This window comes from Gambusia affinis, linkage group LG10 (assembly GCF_019740435.1).
Source record: "Gambusia affinis linkage group LG10, SWU_Gaff_1.0, whole genome shotgun sequence".
NCBI lineage: Eukaryota > Metazoa > Chordata > Actinopteri > Cyprinodontiformes > Poeciliidae > Gambusia > Gambusia affinis.
This window is the reverse complement of record NC_057877.1, coordinates 2,820,815-2,842,121: the sequence shown is the minus strand read 5'-3', so window position 1 is coordinate 2,842,121 and position 21,307 is coordinate 2,820,815. Positions and strand designations below refer to the sequence as shown.

At 38.5% G+C, this 21,307-nt stretch overlaps 2 protein-coding genes and 1 long non-coding RNA gene across 3 annotated transcripts; 2 read left to right on the top strand and 1 right to left on the bottom strand.

Annotated features, from left to right (window-relative positions):
- Window positions 1–566: 566 nt before the first annotated feature.
- Window positions 567–3,888, top strand: LOC122838156 (protein SPO16 homolog). The gene is made up of 5 exons (XM_044128571.1): window positions 567–694; window positions 878–971; window positions 1,824–1,995; window positions 3,439–3,517; window positions 3,603–3,888. Exons 1-5 carry the CDS (start codon window positions 629–631, stop codon window positions 3,708–3,710), a joined length of 519 nt encoding a protein of 172 aa, XP_043984506.1. The 5' UTR covers window positions 567–628; the 3' UTR covers window positions 3,711–3,888.
- On the bottom strand, window positions 3,886–11,933 carry LOC122838157 (glomulin-like). The gene is made up of 18 exons (XM_044128572.1): window positions 11,787–11,933; window positions 9,645–9,770; window positions 8,729–8,839; window positions 8,218–8,326; window positions 7,658–7,907; window positions 7,338–7,428; window positions 7,088–7,254; window positions 6,961–7,014; window positions 6,828–6,858; window positions 6,652–6,741; window positions 6,106–6,147; window positions 5,935–6,008; window positions 5,703–5,787; window positions 5,165–5,271; window positions 4,460–4,523; window positions 4,243–4,378; window positions 4,074–4,168; window positions 3,886–3,995 (listed from the first exon to the last, which is right to left on the bottom strand). Exons 1-18 carry the CDS (start codon window positions 11,826–11,828, stop codon window positions 3,900–3,902), a joined length of 1,770 nt encoding a protein of 589 aa, XP_043984507.1. The 5' UTR covers window positions 11,829–11,933; the 3' UTR covers window positions 3,886–3,899.
- On the top strand, window positions 8,283–19,372 carry LOC122838158. Its single transcript, XR_006371846.1, has 3 exons — window positions 8,283–8,369; window positions 8,694–8,849; window positions 19,197–19,372. It is a non-coding gene; the product is annotated as an uncharacterized LOC122838158 (long non-coding RNA).
- Window positions 19,373–21,307: the final 1,935 nt, after the last annotated feature.

Sequence of the window (21,307 nt, the reverse complement as noted above, 5' to 3'; positions counted from 1 at the left end):
GGGTGTGAAACATGGGAATAACATGACCCAATGGTATGTAGCTCGTTAATTTATTAATTCAACATGAGCAACATGAGGGTTGAGAAAATAGGCAAAAAGAAGTCATCCAATAACACTGGCGGCATCTAGCGGTTTGGTGCTAACACTACAAAACAAGCGCAAACCGGATTTTATCAGTGGGTTTTTAAAAATTTTAAATTAGATCTTTTTCTCAATAGTTCAGACTCTGCAATTTGCGGTTTTGCTGCGGATGAATGTGGATGTATGCAGCTGTAAAGGAATGGGAATTACAGGATTACACTTGAATAGGGAATGTGACATCAGTTGTTAGTAGTTGAAATAATGATTCTGGATTGGAAGACTGGTATATAAAAGTTGATTATTACAAGGAAAACTGATTTTACAGTCCAACTAAATGTTAAAATGTCCTAAATATTTTAGGGATTTGATATGATAAACATAATTTGTACTAATAGATAGGCCTACTTGATGAGAAGACATTATATTCATGGCCTCTATAGTAGATATAGGTGTGGTTTTGGATTGAATGTTTAATTGACCTGCCATACTGAGCAGTTTTGTCGACGTAATTTTCTGAACTGCGTCATTAAGTCCACCTTTATCAGAAATGGCTACGCCCAGTGAAACTATCGCTCAGTGGAGAACGACAATTATAATTAGCTCATCCCTCCAGGTAATGATAATTATTTAACAGCTTTTCTTTATTTTTGACAAAAATATATGTGTAAATTCTTGGAATAACAAGCTCTGTAGCTAACCTAAGCTAGCACCTGCTGTGAAATGTCAGCGCTCGTGGGCAAAGTGTTTAGTAAGTTACGTAGTGTCAATTATTATTTTTTGGAAAATGTTTCGATAGAACCATGACACCTGCAGGACACTCAGCGCACAGCAGCACAGAATAAGGTTTTCTGACAGCGTGGAAGCTGGGGCTTTCATTTTCCCTCTTTCAGGTAAGCTAATAATCGGTTTTCCATCTCGTCTAAATATAATTATGAACCCTAAGTCCTGTTTCGTTTTGGAACGAAAGTGCCTTCGTAATGACTTAAATAAAACATTCAAGTCACAGATACATTCTTTTCCTACACTGTTTTTTTATTGTTTACGATTTATGTTACTGCGAAATACTTATATTTCATTTTGTTGTTGAACATAAAGCAAATTGATGCATATTTTTTCACTTTTTAAATTTTTTGCAACCAAAAGCAAAGCTGACTGGTACTATTTTACCCCTTTTACTCTAATACTTATGAATAAAACCCAGTCCAGCCAATTAGTTGACCTAATAACCTAATTAGCAGATTGAGTCCAGCTGTGTGCTATTTAAATTCCAGGATAAATGCAACTGTTCCCTAAAAGGCCCCATTGGGTTCTTGAGAATATTAGTGAGTAAACGGCATCATGAAGACTGTAAAACACCAGACATTTAAGGGATAAAGTTGTTGGAAGGAGTTGCTCAAACTACAATATCTGCAATGTGCACACATGCCCAAAATTAGGTATTAATTGATTATCAATTATTTTAAATAAAATGTTTGGGTGTTTTTATTCTCCATAAATACCTCTTCTTATACATTGTTTCATTATGTTTTCAGAGATGTCATTATCATTTATCAGTAGCAAATTTCTTGCTTAAATGAAAATTATTTTAAATCTAAATCTGCTATGGATACAAAAATGTTCAGGCTTATCTACATGTTGGAGTCAAAGTGTGCTTAATGTAAATGGAAATCTGCTGGGTCTTTTAAAACACAAGCTTTCAATGACTAAGCACCTGTACTAACACATATTGCTTTAATTCCTAGGTACTGCGTTCCTGCTGGTTGATCCTCAGGACCTCCCAGAGCCTCTGGAGGAATCGGGATTAACTGAACGCATTGAAAAATTTGTGCAGGTCCACAGGAACTGCTTTTTACTTCTCTATTCTCCCTTTAATGGGGAAAAAGAACTGCAGGTTCTGACTGTGATTCAGCACAGGTATGTAGTGCGACTGCTTTCCATCTCTTCATACACGGTCAGGTGGCTGTGCGCTGTGTTTTACAGATTTTAAACCATTCTTCCTCACTTATGTTCCTTCAGTTCCTTTTCCCATTTTTCTTTAATATACATGGTGGGTGTTTTCCTGCCTGCTGTCAGCCCCTGGTATAGTGCTGAAATAATTCAATTTTTCCCTCATAGGCCTTGTGAAATATCTAAGTTATTTTGCTTATGTTGGTTTTATCTCTGTCTTTTTTCCCACATCTCACAAAGAAAAAAAACGGACCCAGATGGGAAAGTTTATTAAGAGAACGGGAAAGTTTTCTCCCAAGTCAAAGTGAATGATTTGACAAACAAAGGCTGAAGAAACGGTGCTCGAGATGAGACTAAAGTCTTTGAAAAGAGTAGAAAAATTGTTCCAAAGGAAAAAACTGACCTGGACGGGAAAGTTTATTCAGAGAAAGAAAAAGTTTTCTCTGAAGTCAAAACGATTGATTTGACGAACTAAACATCACAAAATGGTGCTCTGGATGACACAGTTTTCCACTCTCCCAATGTAAAAACTGACCTGGATGGGAAAGTTTGATCAGTGGAAGAGATAACTTCCCCAAAGTTGTATCTGACTAGTTTAGTGGCTGTTGGAATTTTAAAGCTAAGCATCGACAAAATAAAAGATTTTTGCTTGCAGATTCTCTCCGGGTGCTTCGGCTTCTGCAACAGTCTGAAATTAGGACTGTTAGGTTAATTGGTCTCTCTAAATTCTCCTAAAGTGAATAGAAAATACATTTCATGAGTAAAATATCAAAAATTAATCATCACGGCTGCACAGTGGCACCGTTGGTAGCAGCGTTGCCTTGCAGCGAGGCAGGCCTGGGTTTGAATCCCGACCCAGGCTCTTTCTGCATGGAGTTAGCTTGTTCTCCATGTGCATGTGTGGGTTCTCCACACTGATATTATTATTAATATTGATAACATATTATTAGTAACTTCATTGCAGCCGGACCTGCCATTAAACGCCCACTGGTTGCCATGGTTACTCACATTTATCTTGCTGTTTTAACATTAGCTAGCATGTTGTCAGCATACTATTGACCCTTTGCAACCACGTCATTTAATTCTTATTTAATTTTACTCAAATAAGAGTAGAAATGCTTCATGATAAAATTACTCAAGTAAAAGTAAAAAGTACAACATCGTAAAAGTAATTTTTTTTCAAAAAAGTTACTCAAGTAAATGTGAGTAAATGTAGCTGGTTACTACCCAACTGTTGGTAAGGACGACCTAAATAGATGGCAGTGAATCGGGTTATAATTGCCCCATTAGTGACTCTATTGATCTTGTTAGTGTGATGGTAAAGATTACAATTTGTACCTCAACTCACCAACTTTCCCCTCCTTATAATTCCAGATTAATGTTAACATAACCTTTGCTTTACACTTTCAGATTTATCGGCAGCAATCTGAAGATCCTTCCTGTACGAAATGGTGCACAAATAACCAAAGGAATGCTGACAATTGCCAAGGTAACTTGTTATTTGGGAAAACAGCTGATTTATGCTGCTGTTCACTCCCGGCATTTAAAATAAAGACAAACCTAATTGTCTGCAGGCCACCAGTAAGCCGCATGCTGATAAAATCCGAGAGCGCATGTCTCTGGCCCGGGCTCACATCATCGAGACCAGTCCTGTGTGGGAAATGCTCAGAGACATTTTATAAAGCCCAGCAGGGGATCCAGTTTGCTTTATTTAGCATGACACAAGTTCATACACAGTCCCTGCTGATGACACAAACTGTACTTTTGAAAATAATTTCAGCAAAGATAAAATGATCACTTTACAGCACTGCATTCTTTATTTTATCTGCCAAACAAACAGAAATAAAACATAAAAAGTTCCCAGTGCTGTCTCAGTGTGGTTTCGCCTGCTTTTCCTCTGTGATCTCATCTATTCGGACTACAAGGCTTTCCATTAAGTCAAAGGTCACCAAAGCACTCTGCAGCACCTAAGAGACAAGAGAACCATCAATGTTTGCTGATCTTTCTCCAAAATAGTCATCAATAAGAAAGAGAAAAATCTCTACCTGATACTGGACTTCTGGAGACATATGGGAGACGTTGTCGTGCTTTACTGTTATGGTTTTTAACAGTCTGGTAGACCGAGCTTGCTCTTTGACTTCTGCAGGACAAACAGCATGAACAGAAATAAAATATGAAGTTAAACTGTTCCACAAATCAGCAGCTCATTTGTACCTTTCGCTTTTAGCTTTTGTTCCTCCTTCAGCGCTTTCATCTCAACAGAGTAATATGCTCTCGACATGCTGACACACACTCTCAGCATTTTTAGGTATTCATCTTTGATCCTGCACAGTGCTTCCCACACATCGGCCTAGAGGTGACAAAAGTTAGCAGCTTCTTAGGCTGACCAGGCAGGCCAGCAGAAGGAATTTGGTCAATTAAACTGACTTACGTCGCTCTTCAGTTCTTTGTCTCTCATAAGCAGATAGCGCAGAAGATTCAGACTCTCCATTATTCTGAATAAACAGACAGAACATCTGAAGTAACAAAACCTTTGATGATTGATTAGTTGAATCTATTGGCTGTCAATAAGGATGCACTGATTTAATTTGGGCCAATATCAATATTGGATATTAATATAACTATGATGCTCAATAGTCAATATTTACCAATATTATATATATTATTTTCCTATCCAAAATAGTAAAAAGTATCAGTATTGTTATCAGCAAGGTCACTGATAGCAATACTGATACTTTTTACTATTTTGGTTTCTGACATTTAGGTGTTATTTTGGGTTTTTTTTTCTCCTTTGGATTATTTTGATTATTGGTGTCTACAAAATACTTTATGAAACAACTAAAATGACAAGCAAAAACAATAGAAGAACAGAATAAATTTGTGCATTTTTTCTTTAAAAAAAAAAGTTTAAAAAAAGCATAATTTGAGAGGTAGAGTTGAGAAACTACAGTACAAAAATGAAATAAAACTTCAAGACTGAATCTGAAATTAAAGTATCGATTTGATACTGATTCAGACTCCAAAGGCTACGATGAATAAACAGTGCATTGACAGCTGAACCTTAATTGTTGGAATATTTTGGCCAAAGGGTTTCAGTGAGTTAAGTTGCTGAATTGCGTTTGGAAATATGACTCACTTGTCCATATTGGTGAGTAAATCCGTCTCTGCAGCTTGTGGTAAACTGAGCACCAGTTCAAGCAGTGGCAGGAGCTCCGTTCCCAAGAACCACTTATTGGCTTCACCCTGCAGGAGAGTTATGACAGATTCATCTCATTCATACAGAGTTATCAGATCAAAGCTAACATCAGCCATAAAGATGTTGATCAGATTAGGTCTTTTTACATGTCTGTGTTGAAAATACAAAAAGAATTTGAATACATTTTTTCTTACTTGGTCTGTATGGTTCTATATGAAGCCCAGAAATACCTTTTTTTTGTCACCTCATTCTAATTTTAGGTTAATATTCACTAAATGTCCACCAAATGAAGGTGGGTTGGTAAATGCTTTCAGAATCAGAAGAACGCAGAATGAACTGACCCGACATGTGAGGTCACAGTTATAATCTGGGGTTACTTCAGGTCAGTTTTGGGTTAGGAATGTGTTAATTCTTTACATAGCTTGTTTTGTGAACATATTATGTTCTGAGATATAACAAGAAGCTACCTTATTCTCACCTTTATAGACGATTGAATTTGTCTCCTGATGTTGTTCACTATGTAACCTTCAACACCTGCATGGTGGCTTGTTTTTAACATGCATCTGCAGAAGAGGGATCGATAAGAAATGGTATTTATGTAGAATAAACATAAGACATTGGGGAAAAAAACAGTTTGAGGTATTAATCAAGTATAAAATCTACAGTTATTAATCTACAAATGCAAAAAGACATTTCACTTAAATTCTCACCTGAAGAATTTATGCTTTGCTTCAGCATCCAGTTTGTTTATGAAAAGTTGGAACACCTTCAGTCCTGATTCTCTCTGGAGAAACATCAAACTATTTTAAAAAATCACCAAAATATTGCTCTTCACATTGATCTGACATTTGTTCTGCTATCACAAGTGATCATGTTCTTACCAAGTGTTGAATTGGACAGTCGGTGAGAACTTGTCGCAGGTTCTGTGAATTTCAGTACAGCAGATTTCGATTATTGAACCTCGTTTTTTAGTAATAGTCATGTAAGTAAATCTGGTCTCCATTAAAAAAGAAATTAAATCAAAATGACAGATGAATAAGTTTGTTCATGCGATCAAGTCATTAAAATACATGTCACGCCATCATCCGTCCATTTCTCCACTCCATGATCTGTGTCTTCCTGCTGTCTTAACTCTAATTAAAGTCTCTGCTGACCGGGCACACTTCTCTGCACTTTGGTCATTGATGCCCAAAGTTGGTCCTCAAGGGCCAGCATCCTGCATGCGTTAGTTCTCTTCCTGGTGGTAGTAACAACCTTCTCAGCACGTCAATGTTCTTCTTAGGTCTTCTAATGAGCCAACATTTGATCCAGGTCCATTCAACCACAAAGAGAACTCAAACATGCCCGCTGCCGGCCCTTAAGGACCGACTGGACAACACTGACTTAGGTCCTCCATTCAACACAAGCAGCTTTGTGTTGTATCTTACCTGTGGTGCACTATAGAAGCTTTCTAGATCTAGTAGACCTACAGGAAGGCTATTATCTTCCACCTTCTCCAAGCTTTTAGCAAACAGTGCCTATGGCAAAATGATTGAAAAACAACAACAAAAATTCAACATGATGCCTTCTTTTCCAGGGGATTATCTGTGATTTCTTTTCATACCAGTCCCTTGAGCAAATGCGATTCCTTTTTCCTGTCAAAAACGCAAAGCACACAACACACAGACCTTTAGGCAAACATTTTTCTTTTGTTTTAAAGGGGAAAAAAATGAACCTTTAATTAACTGATAGCATACCTACTGAGGAGTTGATTGATGTGCTCCATGTTGCACTGAAGAATAAACACAGGACTAAAACAGACAGAAGAGCGCAAGTTGAATAACACATTTATTACATCATGATGCTAACTGACTATACTCTCACTTGAATACGGCTGGAAATGTGTCTATGGCTATGAGCTGGACAAAAAGCAGATAGGCCAAGCATGCGGCCGACTCCTGGAGCAGGTTAGTATCCATCCTGGTGAATTTCCTCAGAGAACTGAAGAACAGAAGGCCTGGAAGAGACTCTTTGATTGCAGCCAGGATGATCTGCAATGCACAAAAAGAAATCTGGGCACAAAGAAAGGAGATATCCCTGGATAAATATTTGAAACAATTCTTTGATTTAGTACCATTATCTCTACTGCAAAGCGCCACAAGGTTGATTTTCTGTCTCGGTTCAGTTCAGCTTCAAGCAAAGGTTCTTTTAAACTCAGCATGCAGCTGAAAACAAAAACACAAATTAGGTCATCTGTTCTGGTACCGTCAACTAGACGACACCAAAGTCTGGGATTCTGCCAAATTGCACTTAAAATGTTTTTTAAGTCATCACTGACGAGATCCAGAAATAAAGACATATTAAGTTTACACAAGGCTCTTCCACTAAAATATGCATTTTTTTATTTTTTTAATTGGGTTTGTGCACAAGGAAAGCACGGAAACAGAAACGCACAACTTAAGAATCTCAGTCTTCAGCTCGTCATCTTCTGGTGTTGGGTTACAGTTTTCATCCTTCTTCTTCACCCCGTCTATAAAAGGCCTGGTGAACGTCGCCAGGGCGACGCAGCAGCAACACAAACCGTGCTCATCGGCCTCCTCCTGCTGTTGGGTGTAAGGTACAGGCAGCCTGGACAGCTGCTTGTGAAGGGCCGACAGAGCCAAACCCACACCGGCTGCTCGGTTCTCATCCAGCTGCAGCAGAACTTAAAAAATAAAAGACTTCATTTAACGTAACTGAATTAGTTAAATAAAGTATTTAACTTAACTGAATTTTCTCTAACGTTGTTCGCTGGTTATCAACTGTAGGGGGAGCCAAATGCAAAGTTTTGTGAAACTTTGTGTTTATGTTTTAGCCTTAGATTAATCTTATATGCTTCCAAAAACTGCCTTACAACTATTGATTTTTAATTTAACAGAACTTTTGATACTATAGAGACTTATAAGTTTGTTTTTCACTGCTTTGTTGATGGTGAATTTGACATGTAGAGGCTTTAACTAAGTAGCTTTACATACCTGTCTGAAGGTGAGGAAGAAGGACGAGAATGGTTTCTGAAATGGCGCCTGGATCCATGTCTTCAATTAATTCAAGGAAGCTGTCCAGGAGGGTCCTGGAGCTGCATGTCTACAAAGCAGAGCATGTCTGAAGTGTCCTGAATTCAACCTCAGTATGTTATTTACTATTTTGTTGTTTGTTTTTTATTAACTGACAGGGGTTCAAAGGAAATTATTGTCAGTGTGTTTATTGGTCAACTCCACTGAGACAGTTTCAGGTGAAACAAACATGTAAGGGTTAGGGTTATTATAAAACCTTAATGTAAATATGTATCTCTCTAAGATTCATTTGAGGGGTTTTTTCTGACATCAAAGTATTTCATTACTTTTGAATCTGGAGACATTATTTAAAGGGCTTTATGGAATTGTGGCCTTTTAAAAATGGGTCCAACTAATACTTTCCCCTTTTTTTTCCACAAACCTTCTCTGCTTTTTAGGAAATGTGGACTGAAGCTGCATTGCTGGTACCCACCATGATCAGTTGTGTGAAGGCAGCTTGGCAGTGGTCATGACTCTTCTTATTCCTAACTAGTTCATCTACAAGAGGTGCCAACAGACCACAGCCCATGGACTTCACAATTCCCTGTGGATGGGTGAGAAAGGACACCTTTATTTACTTCAGTGGTGTAGTAAATATCAAAATGTGCTTCATGACAAAGTACATTTTCGTAGTAGAGTTTGGCCCTAACAGTAACATTTTATGTGGATTGATCTCTACTTGAAGGAAGATTTTTTTTTAAATAATCTTATTAGAAATCTATTTTTAGGCCCCCAAAATCAATCATTTCTAAAGTCACTGTTGGTACAAATATATTATGGATTCCTTTATGTTTCTATCGTAAATTACTAAATAACTATCATGGTTAAAAGTGCCATAACTTACAGCTGCAATTTAAAAAATCAACAAGGACTGACTTTGGAGAAATGTTTGAAGAAATATAAATGTTGCTGCTTTTTATTGCCAAAACCTCACCCTACATCTCAAGTGAATGCTTCTTATTACATATTTAATCATTTCAGCTCTTCAATACAGTTAGCCTACAAATGAGACAATGGTAAGAAGTGTTTCTCACAGTAGGCTACACACAACTGCATGAAGTGTGGAGAGATGGGACAACCAAGGGCACTTAGAGGAGCACCATGCTGATGGGTGTTAGCAGTGGAGCGAGAAATCTAACTGAATATCTGCTTGTTTCCCTCCACACCTTTGGGTCAAAAGGTCAACAACTGCCAAGTAACTGCTGCATCTTAATGTTTAACATAGCTGGATGTACTTTTAGTGCTATTCGACAGATTAACACAGTCAATCTGCCATCACTTCATGTCTGTAGGGTGTGAATACAGTACGGGGACCCTCGGTCTGCCTTCTACAGTATTAGTGAGGTCACCTGGTTTTTCTCATCCTGGATAAATTTCAGCAGTTGTTGGCCATCACCCCCACTGAGACAGGCAGCTCCAACATCCCTGAACTGCTGGTAGTCCTCCAGCTTCAAATCTTCTTCTGGAGTCTCACGCTGAATAAATAGATATTGTGTATAATTAACACAATCACATGCTGTGCTATTAGAAAGTATTTTCCACACAGATTTGTTCCGATTTGTACTTTTCATCATTTTTGTGATGACTAGGTCTTTACATCCTTGTGGTCATTTTGTCTTTGAAGAAGTGATTTACTCAGCTTCACAGGAAGATTTTTAATCATAAGCAGCCTGTTTATGGTCATACCATCATCTCAGTCGGATTTATGTCTAAACTATAACTAACCCACCTTAATCTCTCTCTTTCTCAGAAGTGAAATGCTGTAATTCATTGTGCTGCTCATCTTGCTTTGTTGCCAGTTAAGCGAGGTCCGCAGCATGGCTCCTCTGTCTCCACTTGACCCTGTCACCAGTGACCTCTGGGTCTCGGTCTACCTTCTTCAAGTGTTCTATGGCGCAATCCATCCAAAGTTTCTTTGGCCTCCCACATGACCTTTTTCCTTTGGGGTCGGTGCATAGTGCTGTCTTCGCCACAGGCTCATCATTGCCATACCACTGATACTGGGCTTCTCTCATCTTGGCAGTGATTGGAGCTACCTTGAGTCTTTGTCTCACATCCTGTTTGTGGTGAGGTACAATCTGGTCAGTCCAAGTAACCACTGGAGGATCTTCATTTCCACTGTGCTGAGGATATGCTTGTGTTTCTTTGTCGCTGGCCAGCACACTCCATTATGCTACAGTATTAGAGTTCAAATGACAGTCTTGTATGCTTATGATAGATCGTCATAAGCAATGGCTTATGATACATGTTGTAGTGCGTGTATCATAAGCCGATGCACCTCCTTTTGACCTGTATGTCAAAAGGAGGTGATGTTCCTGATGGATGCCTCTCAAAGAGGTACTCAGTCCATCAGTCAATCAGTCATCAGTCAATCCATCTTCTCATCACATATCAAATTGTGTGACTTATTACCATTCAATCCTTGTTGCATTGGTTCGTGCACGAGTATCAAACATCGCATCCACTTTTGAGGTGACCAGCAAGCCAAGGTATTGGAATTTCATGATATTTTGTAGCTCCAATCCATCAATCTTGATTGTGCCATTTTTCTGGAGATGACATTCAAAGCGTTCTGACCCGGTGATGTTTAATTTTAGGTAATCGAACAGTGCAACATCATCAGCGTAGAGAAGTATCTAGGACCAGGGTGGGGAACTCCAGTCTTGTGGGCCTGTGTCCAGCAACTTTTAGATGTATCTCTGCTTCAACACACCCGAGTCAAATAATGAGTCGATTAGCAGGACTCTGGAGAACTTGACTTCACTGGGGAGGTAATTCAGCTGTTTCATTGAAGTGTGCTGGATCAAGGAGACACCTAAGAGTTGCAGGACAGCAGCCTTCAAGGACTGAGATTATGCGACCTTAGTCTAAGGTATGTCTGTTGCACATCCACCTTCGCCATGTTGGTGCAAAGGTTGAACAAGAGTGGGGTGAGAGCAGACCTCTGATGGATGTCAACCCTAATGTCAAAAGGAGGTGATGTTCCTGATGGATATCAGACTATGCCTTTGGTGTTTCAGTACCAAAAGCAGTACAAATTCTTCTGTGACACTGTGGTTCATAGTGTCACAGAACCACGGCAGTTTGGACTGAAATCCTGTTGTGTTGGTGTCTCCCCTTAAACAGACTGCTCATACTCAGCCATTCTGCCATGTGTGACTGAATTAAAATCAGCCACTCAAAACAAATGTGAAAACCGCATTTTGTATTTTGTCCACTCTTAACATTTTTTCCATGATCCGGAACATGTAGATGTAGCCAAAACAACAAACAAAAAAACAGACTTTACCTCCATAATTCTTATAGTGAGTCAATAAGATTGAACCAAGAAATCATGGAAACAAAGTTTTTGTTACTTTTGGTATCTAATTTAGTAAAGCAGGTGCTATTTTAAAATCTCTTCTCTCAATGATTTAAGTCGATGCTTTGTCGATAGAAACATGATTACCTTAGCTCAGTTGTGTTGTGGTGGAAGAATATGGTGGACTTACCCATCTCTGGATGATCTCATGCACTTTATCTTCATTCATCATCAATGTTTCCTCCGCCCTCAGGGCCAATCCTGTTATCAATACGTCCACAGCAGATGTAGTGGTATCTAAATGATCAAATAAATAGCTCTCCTGGCGTCTCAGGGGAGAGAAAAAGATTCAGTGTGTGAGGAACCGAAAACATAAACCTCTTATCTCCCTTTGTGCTTCACAGCTAATAGGATTAAAGCAGGACACAGAAAGACGTGGAGCTGACTTGAACCATCGAGCTGACTAGCACTTGGTGGTGGAAAATTAATAACAAAGGAACTGCCGCTCTAATGTTTCTAAACGTTAAAATAAATGTTCAAAGTGACCATGTTGTAAACTGACAAATTCTGCTCTAAGGTGAACTCACAGAAGTGCTTAGGTAGTTTCCTGTTGTGTAGGTGGTGATATGGCGCTTCATGCTTACCTTCATATTCTGTGACTGAAATAGATGTTAGTTGACATTTACATGGTATTTTAAGACGATGTGCAAAATATATAGCCTTGAAAAGTATATCTATAAGTATTTTTGTTCCTTTCTATGAACAATGTGTCTGCTTCTGTTTTCCATTTGCAAAACCTGTGGATGTTAAATGAGATCATACCAAGCTGATGACAAATATCAGCCCAGAATTGATGCTACCCATACTTGACCTTTCGCACATGGTTTTGTAGCTGTGACAAAATATGAAAGAAAAGGAGAAATAATAAAAACTATAGGAGAAAACTGGTGCTTCCTGGAAGGTCGTTTAATTCTGAAGTGGAGGGAAAATATCACCTTGCTGTTCAAAGTTTTAAGTTCATTTGTGCTCAACCTTTTTAACTCTGATTCCAGTAAATAAAATCCACCTGCCTCCAAAGTAACGTAATTAGTGAGTGGAGATGAAGTATGAGTAACTTAATCATAGTATGAATCCAGCAGTTCTGTGAAGACCTCAAAGGTTTGTTTGAGAACTCTGTGGTTTTCATGCAGGAGACTTGAGATTTGGGCAAAGGTTCACCTTCCAGTAGGACAATGACCCGAAACACATGGCCACAGTCACAATGGAACGGTTTATAGATCAAAACATATATATATATGTATATGTCTAATTCAGTTGTGAATCACAAATCAGGAGAGGTGGACGGGGCAAGACTTGAAATCTGATGTAGGCAAATGGCCTCAGTCCAGTCTGACTGAGATTGAGCTGTTTTACAAGTAGAGTGGGTGTGATTTTCAATCACTGGATGAGCAAACCTGTTTTTGAGACATACAGTATCTTGAAAGACTTCCAGTTGTAACTCTAATTGCAAGAAAAACAGTTTCTGCAGTGCATATTGTACTTCAGGCACAAATCTGGGGAAGGACCCAGAAACATTTCTGCTGCTTTGAAAGTCTCAATGAGCTCAGTGGCAAGAAAGAATGAGGACAGACAGCAAGTTACTCTAATATCAGGTTGAAGTGTAATTGCTGTCAAAAGTGGGTTGTCAAATTATTAAATTGGCAGTATTATATGCTTTAGTGTTGGTTTATAGCACAGTCAAGCAACTATGTTACCTACAGCAGTTCTAAAAATGCCATACAGATCAAATATGACTTAAAAGAAATTTGACTTTATATTTTAATGCCTCTGTCTCTTTAAGAAACTCCTGCTGTTTCTGAAACTCAGCCTTCAGGAAGTCATCACAACATGACTCCTCTATGAACCCTTTAATGTTTTTACCAGCTTTGCACTAATAAGTAGCTCCTATAATGAGTTCAGCAGATGAGCAGTTCCACCAGATGTTTGCTAATTGCTGCTGACTAGTCTGAAGGAGCTGAGTGGAGGAGTCGCAGGGGAGGGCTGCTCTGTAAGGCAGAAGCAGAAAAACTTGGTTTTGACCAGCTGAATGGTTGCCATGGGAGATTAAAGGATTTCTCAAACATGAATGAAAGAATCAAGGCAACACTCTTGTGACGTTGTTGATGAGGGAATAACAAACAAAATAATAATAATTTCACATAACACTGCCCCTTTAAGCAAAGGCTGCGAATACTAATGTAAATGTCATTTTGCAGATTTCTATTTTTAATACATTTGGGAAAAAAAATTCAAAATCTTTTTTCCACATTGTCATAACGGGGAATTTATGTGTGGAATTTAGTGGAATGAGATTCATTTAATACAATTTGGAATAAGACGGGAACATAACATAAATTGGAACATGTGAATCTGTGAATACTTTCCAGATTCTCTGTAGCAGCAGAATAATCACTGACTTCCTGCTCCGCCATGACAGCAGCAGAGCAGCAGCTCCGGTCCTGATTTGGGATGAATAGGTGGAGGAGCGTGTTTGAACGGTCGGATTTAGCCGACATCTGCCGTTCAGGTTTGCTCTCTGTATTGCCGTTTGATGAAAGCTTTGGACAAAAGCCACAGAGCAAATACAACACACGCTGCCTCTCACTCCATGTTTGTCCAGCATTTTGTTGTTCCTAATTGCTGGCTGATGAGATTTTGTTTTGACACCGCTCCTGGGAGCAGGAAATGCTCAAATAAACAGCATCTGACATGAGCATTTACTTTAACTACACTAAATCCCAATGATTACCTAATGATGGGCCAATGTTTTCAAATGCAGTTTAATTTAATTAGAGGAGCACGTCACAAAAAGCTTTTTATGGTTGCAGGAAAAGATACAAAATGGGTGTTTTGTCATTGCAACAAATGTTAGGTTTGTAATTGTATTATTCCAATAGTTATTTTAGGCTGTGCATCTACTGGGAGACTTACGGCATTGATCCCTTCCTAACTCAGGAGGGCACTGATTATCTGATGGAAAATGAGCGATTATTGACAATATAATCAATATTTAAATATTCAGTCATTCATCTCGCAAGAGCCTATTTTTTTTATCTATGTAATGGATTTTATTTGATTTTTCTCTTCTTTTTTTTTTGCTTATTTGAAATCTTCTTATGCTCATATTTTTACATACTGTTTTTTCATACTCAAATCTTCTTATAGAAAAAATATAACAATGTTTTTATTACTGATACCACTATTAGTTATTTTAATACAAACAATGTTCAACAGCAAGAATTCTAATTCTAATTCTTATTATTATTATTATTATTATTATTATTATTATTATTATTATTATTATTATTATTATTATTATTATTATTATTATTAGATTTGACTATAATAATAAGCTGATATAAAATAAATCCGAGGAACTGAATTAACTTTACTAACAATAAGAGAGTTAAACTAAAAGAAAAAAATATCACTTTGGAATCCAGATAACTAAAGTTTATTTTTTAGGGGAAACTTATGCAACGTAATTCTCATTTTGGAACAGAAATAATTATATGGATGAATTTTAAAAATAAGTTACTGAAAAACCATAAAGCCATTGGTAAAAAAAAATAAAATAAAAGAGAAATTAAGACAACCCTAAAAAAGGTTGCTTTGTTTTTTATGTCTGTTCAAATATTTTATTCAAACAACAGAGGTTTTAGTGGTTTTGCTCACTGAACAATAAGACAGGTTGTGGATCCAGTGAGGACACGTGTGTTAACCACTATGACATCATTTCATACTATTCTGCAGCCGTCCAACTGACAACAGTCTGAAGAAAGTTTAAGATGCTTGAGGATTTCCTGTGGATTAATGATAAATTCATGCTGGATTCTATGATGTTGACCCGACCAGGTCCTTCATTCCCAAACCATGACACATCCACCTCTGTGCTTCATAGTTGATACGGTGTTATTTTCCTGTAATCCTGTATTCTGTATTATGCCAAACATGTCCTCTGTTCTGCTGTCCAACTCATTTAGTTTTTGATATTTCCATCCAAAGAAAAAATATTCTAAAAGTTCTGGTTCGTGTCTAAGTTCTGTCTGGTCTTCCTGTTCTTTTCCTTTTTAGAAAGCAGAGGTTTCCTGATTGCACCCCTCCCATGAAAGTTCAACTTGTGCAGTCACTTTCTTAACGACAGCAGCAGCCTGCTGTAGATGACATTTTAAGGTTTTGGAGACTTCTTCAAGCATTTTGTGGTCTGCTCTCCAGGTGAGCTGACTGAACGGCCAGACCTGGGCATGTTCCAGTTATTCTGATGTTCTTCTCTTGTGGACTATTTTCCATACAGTAATAGGAGTCATAAAGCGTCTGGGTTTATCTCTGTATTTTTGTTCTTGGATCACACTGATGAGAAGGATTGAGCGGATTGTTGCAGCTGGTAGCAAACTGTTGCAGTATTTATGGGTCAGTCTGGTATACAGGCAGCGGTCCTGTGAGAGCGCTGCTCCATTTTCCCCTCTCCACGCAGCTTTTCCTTGGTGACCTCTTTGAAAGCAAGAGGTTTTAAGTGAACTCTTTATCCAGCTGGTTTCCTCTGGAGACCTTTGCTGACTGTCAGCCCAGAACCTGGTCAGCAGGAGCTGCTGTGGTCAGGGCCGCTCCCCACGGGTCCTGCTGGAGGAACGCTGAGGAACATGAGTTTGATTTGCAGACTATTTCTTTTCAAACAACCCAGATTTGTCTTTGTGATTTCGACTTAATGCTTAGAATTGAACTGAATTGCCTGAAACCAGGACCACTGTATTTTAAAACATAAAGCTGTTCTGTGTCACTGTTTGACATTATTTGAAATCCAAGAATAATGAGAATATATAATTTTTTTTTGTCCCAGAAGTTTACATACATATCGTCAGTATTAGTTTTGAGCTGTATGACTTGGGTCAAACATTTTGGGGTTTCAATCTGACAAACGGGTCTCATCAGAAGAAACCATTTTACAGAGCGATTACTATCAGCTTCTGAATCTGAACAAAGTAACAACTTTCTCTCTCGTTATTTTGGAATTTAGCAAACAAAACGAATTTTGTTCAGTGTGACTGACGATGCTTTAATGTGTTACATGTAGCCTTTGGAAAGACGTTCAAACACATTCCACTCTATAATTCTAAAAAGGTAACACTGTTATTACATTATGGATCAACGTACAGTACAAGTTCAATCCCTAAAGGTCAGGATGGGAATTATGATTTTTCTTGTCTGTAAGTGTTTCTCTTTCTCCCGCCAACAGGGCCGAGGTAAAAGCTGCAGGGACAGGTACCCCACTGAACTAGGAGCTAATGGAGGTGGAGGTCTCAACAGGGAGAATCTTGACCCCGGCCCCCTTTTTGTAAAAGCTTTGCCCCCGTGGCAACCAGTCGCAGGGAGGGGCCGTACCGGAGCAGCCGGAGTGTGTTTAGTGAACATCTGTTTGTACTCTAGCAAAAGGCTGCTGAGGTGATGTAGCCCAACTCTTTCAACACGCTGCAAAGCTGCTTTATCTGCCGGTGTACTTTGAGCTGAAAGCTCCCAAGGTGACACAAAGGCTGGATGCTGCAGCGTCCGCAGGTCCGTGCTCCCTATAAGCAGACTCCGCCGCTTGCCTGGTGAACCTTTTGTAAATCGGGAATTGACTTCCCAACGTCAACTTGTTCCCAATCAATAGGCAGAGAGCAGACACCTCGCTAGACACAGATAACTGCTGCTCCCCGGCTGTATCTCCAGGCTGTAGAGACTGTCGCCCTGTCATAATCTGATCAATAAGCAGACGATGTCCCGGCTCACTCCGCTGTAACACACGGGGGCTCGGCTCCCACCCCAACAGCATGAGGGGGGTGGGAGGGGAGGTGGGTAGGGGAAACTGCCCAGCAACTCCCCAAGGTGGCTGAATCGGAGATGTTACATGTGAACTGGCTGTCAAAATGATTTAGTCATCCCCGTTTCTTGCCGGTGTTTAAAGATGCTGACACACTGTGTTTTGGGTTCCAATGTCTTGTTGAAACTGATGGAGGCTTTTAGCTTTTCTCTTTTCTTTTTTTTTCCCAGACTCCTTTTATCCATTTAAGTGTTCGTTCAAGTGTTAGGATTTCTATGTCACCTGCCACTGATGTCTCCTGGCACTTCCTGCCCACTCACAGCTTGCTGTCAGACCCTCTGATCTGCAGCCTTCTGTTGCTGCCTGGTCAATAGATAGTAGATATTTCTTTGGTAAACTTGATAACCCGTTTTCTCTCCAGTGGTGACTCAGCTTTTTCTCTGTGTTTATCTAGATGTGACTAGGTGAGCTGAAGTGTTTGTGTGTGTGGGCGTGTGTGTGGGTGTGTGTGTGCAGGCAGTTCAGAGTGAAGGTGGAATCCAGAGTAAAGGAGGCCAGATCAGATTCAACTGCAGCTCATTAAAGTTTCAGAGGAAGCCAGAGGGAGAATAGGGGGAGTCACTGCACTGCCAGGATCCATTTCCTTTGACTCTGACTTTGTCATTCTGGATCAATCCAGTGAGACGCAGGCCCGTTGTTGACTGGCCTGTCTCTAATGGAGCGATTGGCAACTTATTGGAACTTGATATAAAGAACAAGAGCAACTGGCTTGGCTTGGTTCTTTACAGGCTTCTCCTTTCAACTTACTGAACCTGAACTCTGCTGCTACAGAACCAGATGGTTCATCATGACTGGGTCTAATTCCAGACATTTTCTGTGGAAATACTGAATATTATTATTGTTATTATTATTATTACTATTAATAGTAATAGAAACTGATCTTTTTATTTAAAATATGAATTATTATTTTCATCATCATTGTTATTACTAGTATTTCTAGTAGTAATGTTATTAGTTGTAGAAGTGATGTCTTTACTGGGTTACAAACAATGCATTATTATATAGAATTGTGTTATTTTTATTTTAACTATATTTAATTATTAATATAATCACTATTGTTATTATTATTATCATCATTATTAGTAGTAGTAGTTGTAGGAATAGTGTAATTGTTAGATTAATTTATCATTATTCCTATTATTATTGTTATTTATGTTATTATCAGTAGTAGGGAATATTGTTGTTGTTGTTATTATTATGTTAAATTTTATTTTATTATTATTTGAAGTAGTTGAAGTAGCATTAGTAACAATAATAAAAGTAGTAGCAGTATTTCTTTTTTTGTCATCATTCAGAATATACACCTTCTCAAAAGTCTTATTCTAGGTTTTTATTTTCACGCATCATTTTGTTGATTGCTATTTTTTCAGTATAACTTGTTATTCATTTTTTCTTGCTGTCATTAAACACATCCTTGATGTCAGATCCTTTTCATTTGGTGCGCTCCTCTCTCTCATGTTGTTTACTGTTGGACATGAAGAGGTTGTCCTTTTTAACTACAAAGCTGTAATAACTTGAGTGAAGTGAGTTTCATTTATTCATAATATTAATAATTGAAGGCAATCTCTGTCATGTCTTATAGATTGATCTGTGTTTTATATCTGTAATCTCACACACGCTGCAACAGAAGACGATCATTTCCATGCAGGAGATGTTTTGGAACCCGTCCTGTGATCTCACTTCCTCTTCTGCTCCTTCTTCTAGCCCAGCAGCCGTGGTCCAGTTCAGACACGCGGTTCTGTGGATCGGAGGTACTTGCCGCCGTCTCCTCAGCGCTTTGATCCTCCTGCAGTCTGACACATGACCACACCGACCCCTGGAAGGGCATTAGAGCAGGCTTCAGCGGAGCCAACATCTGTGCCTCCCAGCACTGCCACTGCTCAAATCAGTCATTAAATCAGAACACAAAAAGCAACTTTACTTGAATGCCTCAGCATAAATATTTGATCATGGCTGAGAATAAATCTTTGCCGTTTTGTAGCGTCTCCCCCGGCTGTGGGCCCCTCTTATAGATCTCTCTCTCTCTCGCTCTGCTGTTTAGATACAGGCACATGCTTGGCTTGGTCATTTGTGAAATGGATCTTATGAATTTTTTAGAAAGATTCATAGCTACAATCAGACCTGGTTAGGACTTTCACTGGGTTATATCTCACAGTGCCAAATGTACAAATCTCTAGTCCATTTTGCATAGATAATAAAAGGCAGAAAGAGGTTTCTTGTGTTATTTTGACAGTGGCATTAAACTTTCCAGCATCTTAACCCGTGTTCCTTCATAAACGACATTTTGACTACACCATACTGACTTGTGGTTTTTGTCCGGAGTCTAGTATCGTCTAATATTGTTCTGTTTTTGACATGGGCTCATTTTAAAATCAAGACTTGGCCACGACCCTATTGTAAGTCAGAAGTGGAGGGAAAAAGTGTGGGAAACTTAGGTTTGTTTAGAAAGTCAAATGAAATGTTACGTAAATGGTACAGGAAGAAGACATTCCCCCTTTCACTGTCAGATCCAAGCTTGACCTCTTTTCTAGTACGGATTTCTGTGAATCACTTCTTATTGAAGGAATAATGTGTCAAAGACAAGCCAACATGCAGGCTTTCCTTTGAAGGAAAGTATATTTAGTCAGAAAGTAAAGTCATTGCAATAAAGTTTTAAAAGTGAGTCCTTTATTCTTTCATGAAGAATGCATCTTTCTAAATGAGATTTTCATCCAAAGCCTGTTTAATTTCTGCAATTCAATTCAATTATCTACATGTTGTCATATTCAATAAATCACCTTGGAATGCGTTTCGTTTGTCAGAGTAAAACTAACTTGAAAATAAATTATTTTTAAGCTGGTATTCAATATACTTTTCATTGAGCTCATATTTCTGATTTTAAAAATAGTTGATTTATGAAACTTTTCAATAATATTCTAATTTACTGAGTGGGTCTGCATATGACTTTTTTTTCCATGGTGTTTCTGTGTGGAACTATAGAGAAACTTCAGTGTAAGTGGAGATTCACCATGAAAAGGGAAAACGTATACCTTCGTATCAACACGTGTTTCCAGATTATGGTTCTGTTTCCACCAGAAAGAGAAAGTAACACTATAATCTAGAGTTACAGGACAACATTAATATGGCATATGTAATAAAATAAAATCTGTTTTATTAAAGGGCCAATTTCCATTATTTTCACACCTTTACAGAACTCAGCTTCCTATCTCAGTCAGCTGGTTGAAAAACATAAAACAAAATAAATGATATATATAAATATAAATAAACTAAAACACTATCTAAAAGACCTGGTGTCAAAGTGATTCAGATTAAATACTTTAAAATGTTTTTTTTTTTTTTTATCAAAGTTGTAGCTCCAGAACCAGTGAGGTTTCTACATACACTTTGTAGCATTATGTTTATACAATCATTTAACCATTGTTTTATTAAATGTATAATTCTCAGAATCATAGGCATGTTCATTTCTTGCTTTGGTTTTTCACTGTTAGCTTGTTGTGGCCGTCGTTGTCACGGTGAAGACCACCTGCCTTAGAAACAGATCATTTTCTAACTCAATCAGTGTTTGAGCTTTAAATCTTGGTCCAGCTGTAGCTCTGCCTTATCAAACACACGAGTGTTTCATTCTGAATGCCTCTTGCATCCTGCTCCTTTCCTCACCTCAAACTCTCATCCGTCTGTGAGTGAACAGGAACATCATCAGCTTGCTAAAAGGCTGCGCTGCTCTCGTACTTGTCACTTTTTTTCCTGTATGATTTCTTCTCATCTGTCTTCTTTCTCCGCCCCAAAACGATTCAAGAAGCTCCAGTTATGGAGCC

Bases quoted from the DNA above. Each gene is read 5' to 3' on its own strand.
- LOC122838157 (XM_044128572.1), bottom strand. From the start codon at position 11,828: ATGATGAATGAAGATAAAGTGCATGAGATCATCCAGAGATGG. The intron at 7,429-7,657 runs GTGCGTTTCTGT...TTTTGTTTTCAG, and splicing joins AAGACTGAGATTCTTAAGTT to CTGCATGCTGAGTTTAAAAG. The intron at 5,272-5,702 runs GTGAGAATAAGG...ACTCTCCTGCAG, and splicing joins AAATTCAATCGTCTATAAAG to GGTGAAGCCAATAAGTGGTT.
- LOC122838156 (XM_044128571.1), top strand. From the start codon at position 629: ATGGCTACGCCCAGTGAAACTATCGCTCAGTGGAGAACGACAATTATA. The intron at 1,996-3,438 runs GTATGTAGTGCG...TTACACTTTCAG, and splicing joins CTGACTGTGATTCAGCACAG to ATTTATCGGCAGCAATCTGA. The intron at 3,518-3,602 runs GTAACTTGTTAT...AATTGTCTGCAG, and splicing joins GAATGCTGACAATTGCCAAG to GCCACCAGTAAGCCGCATGC.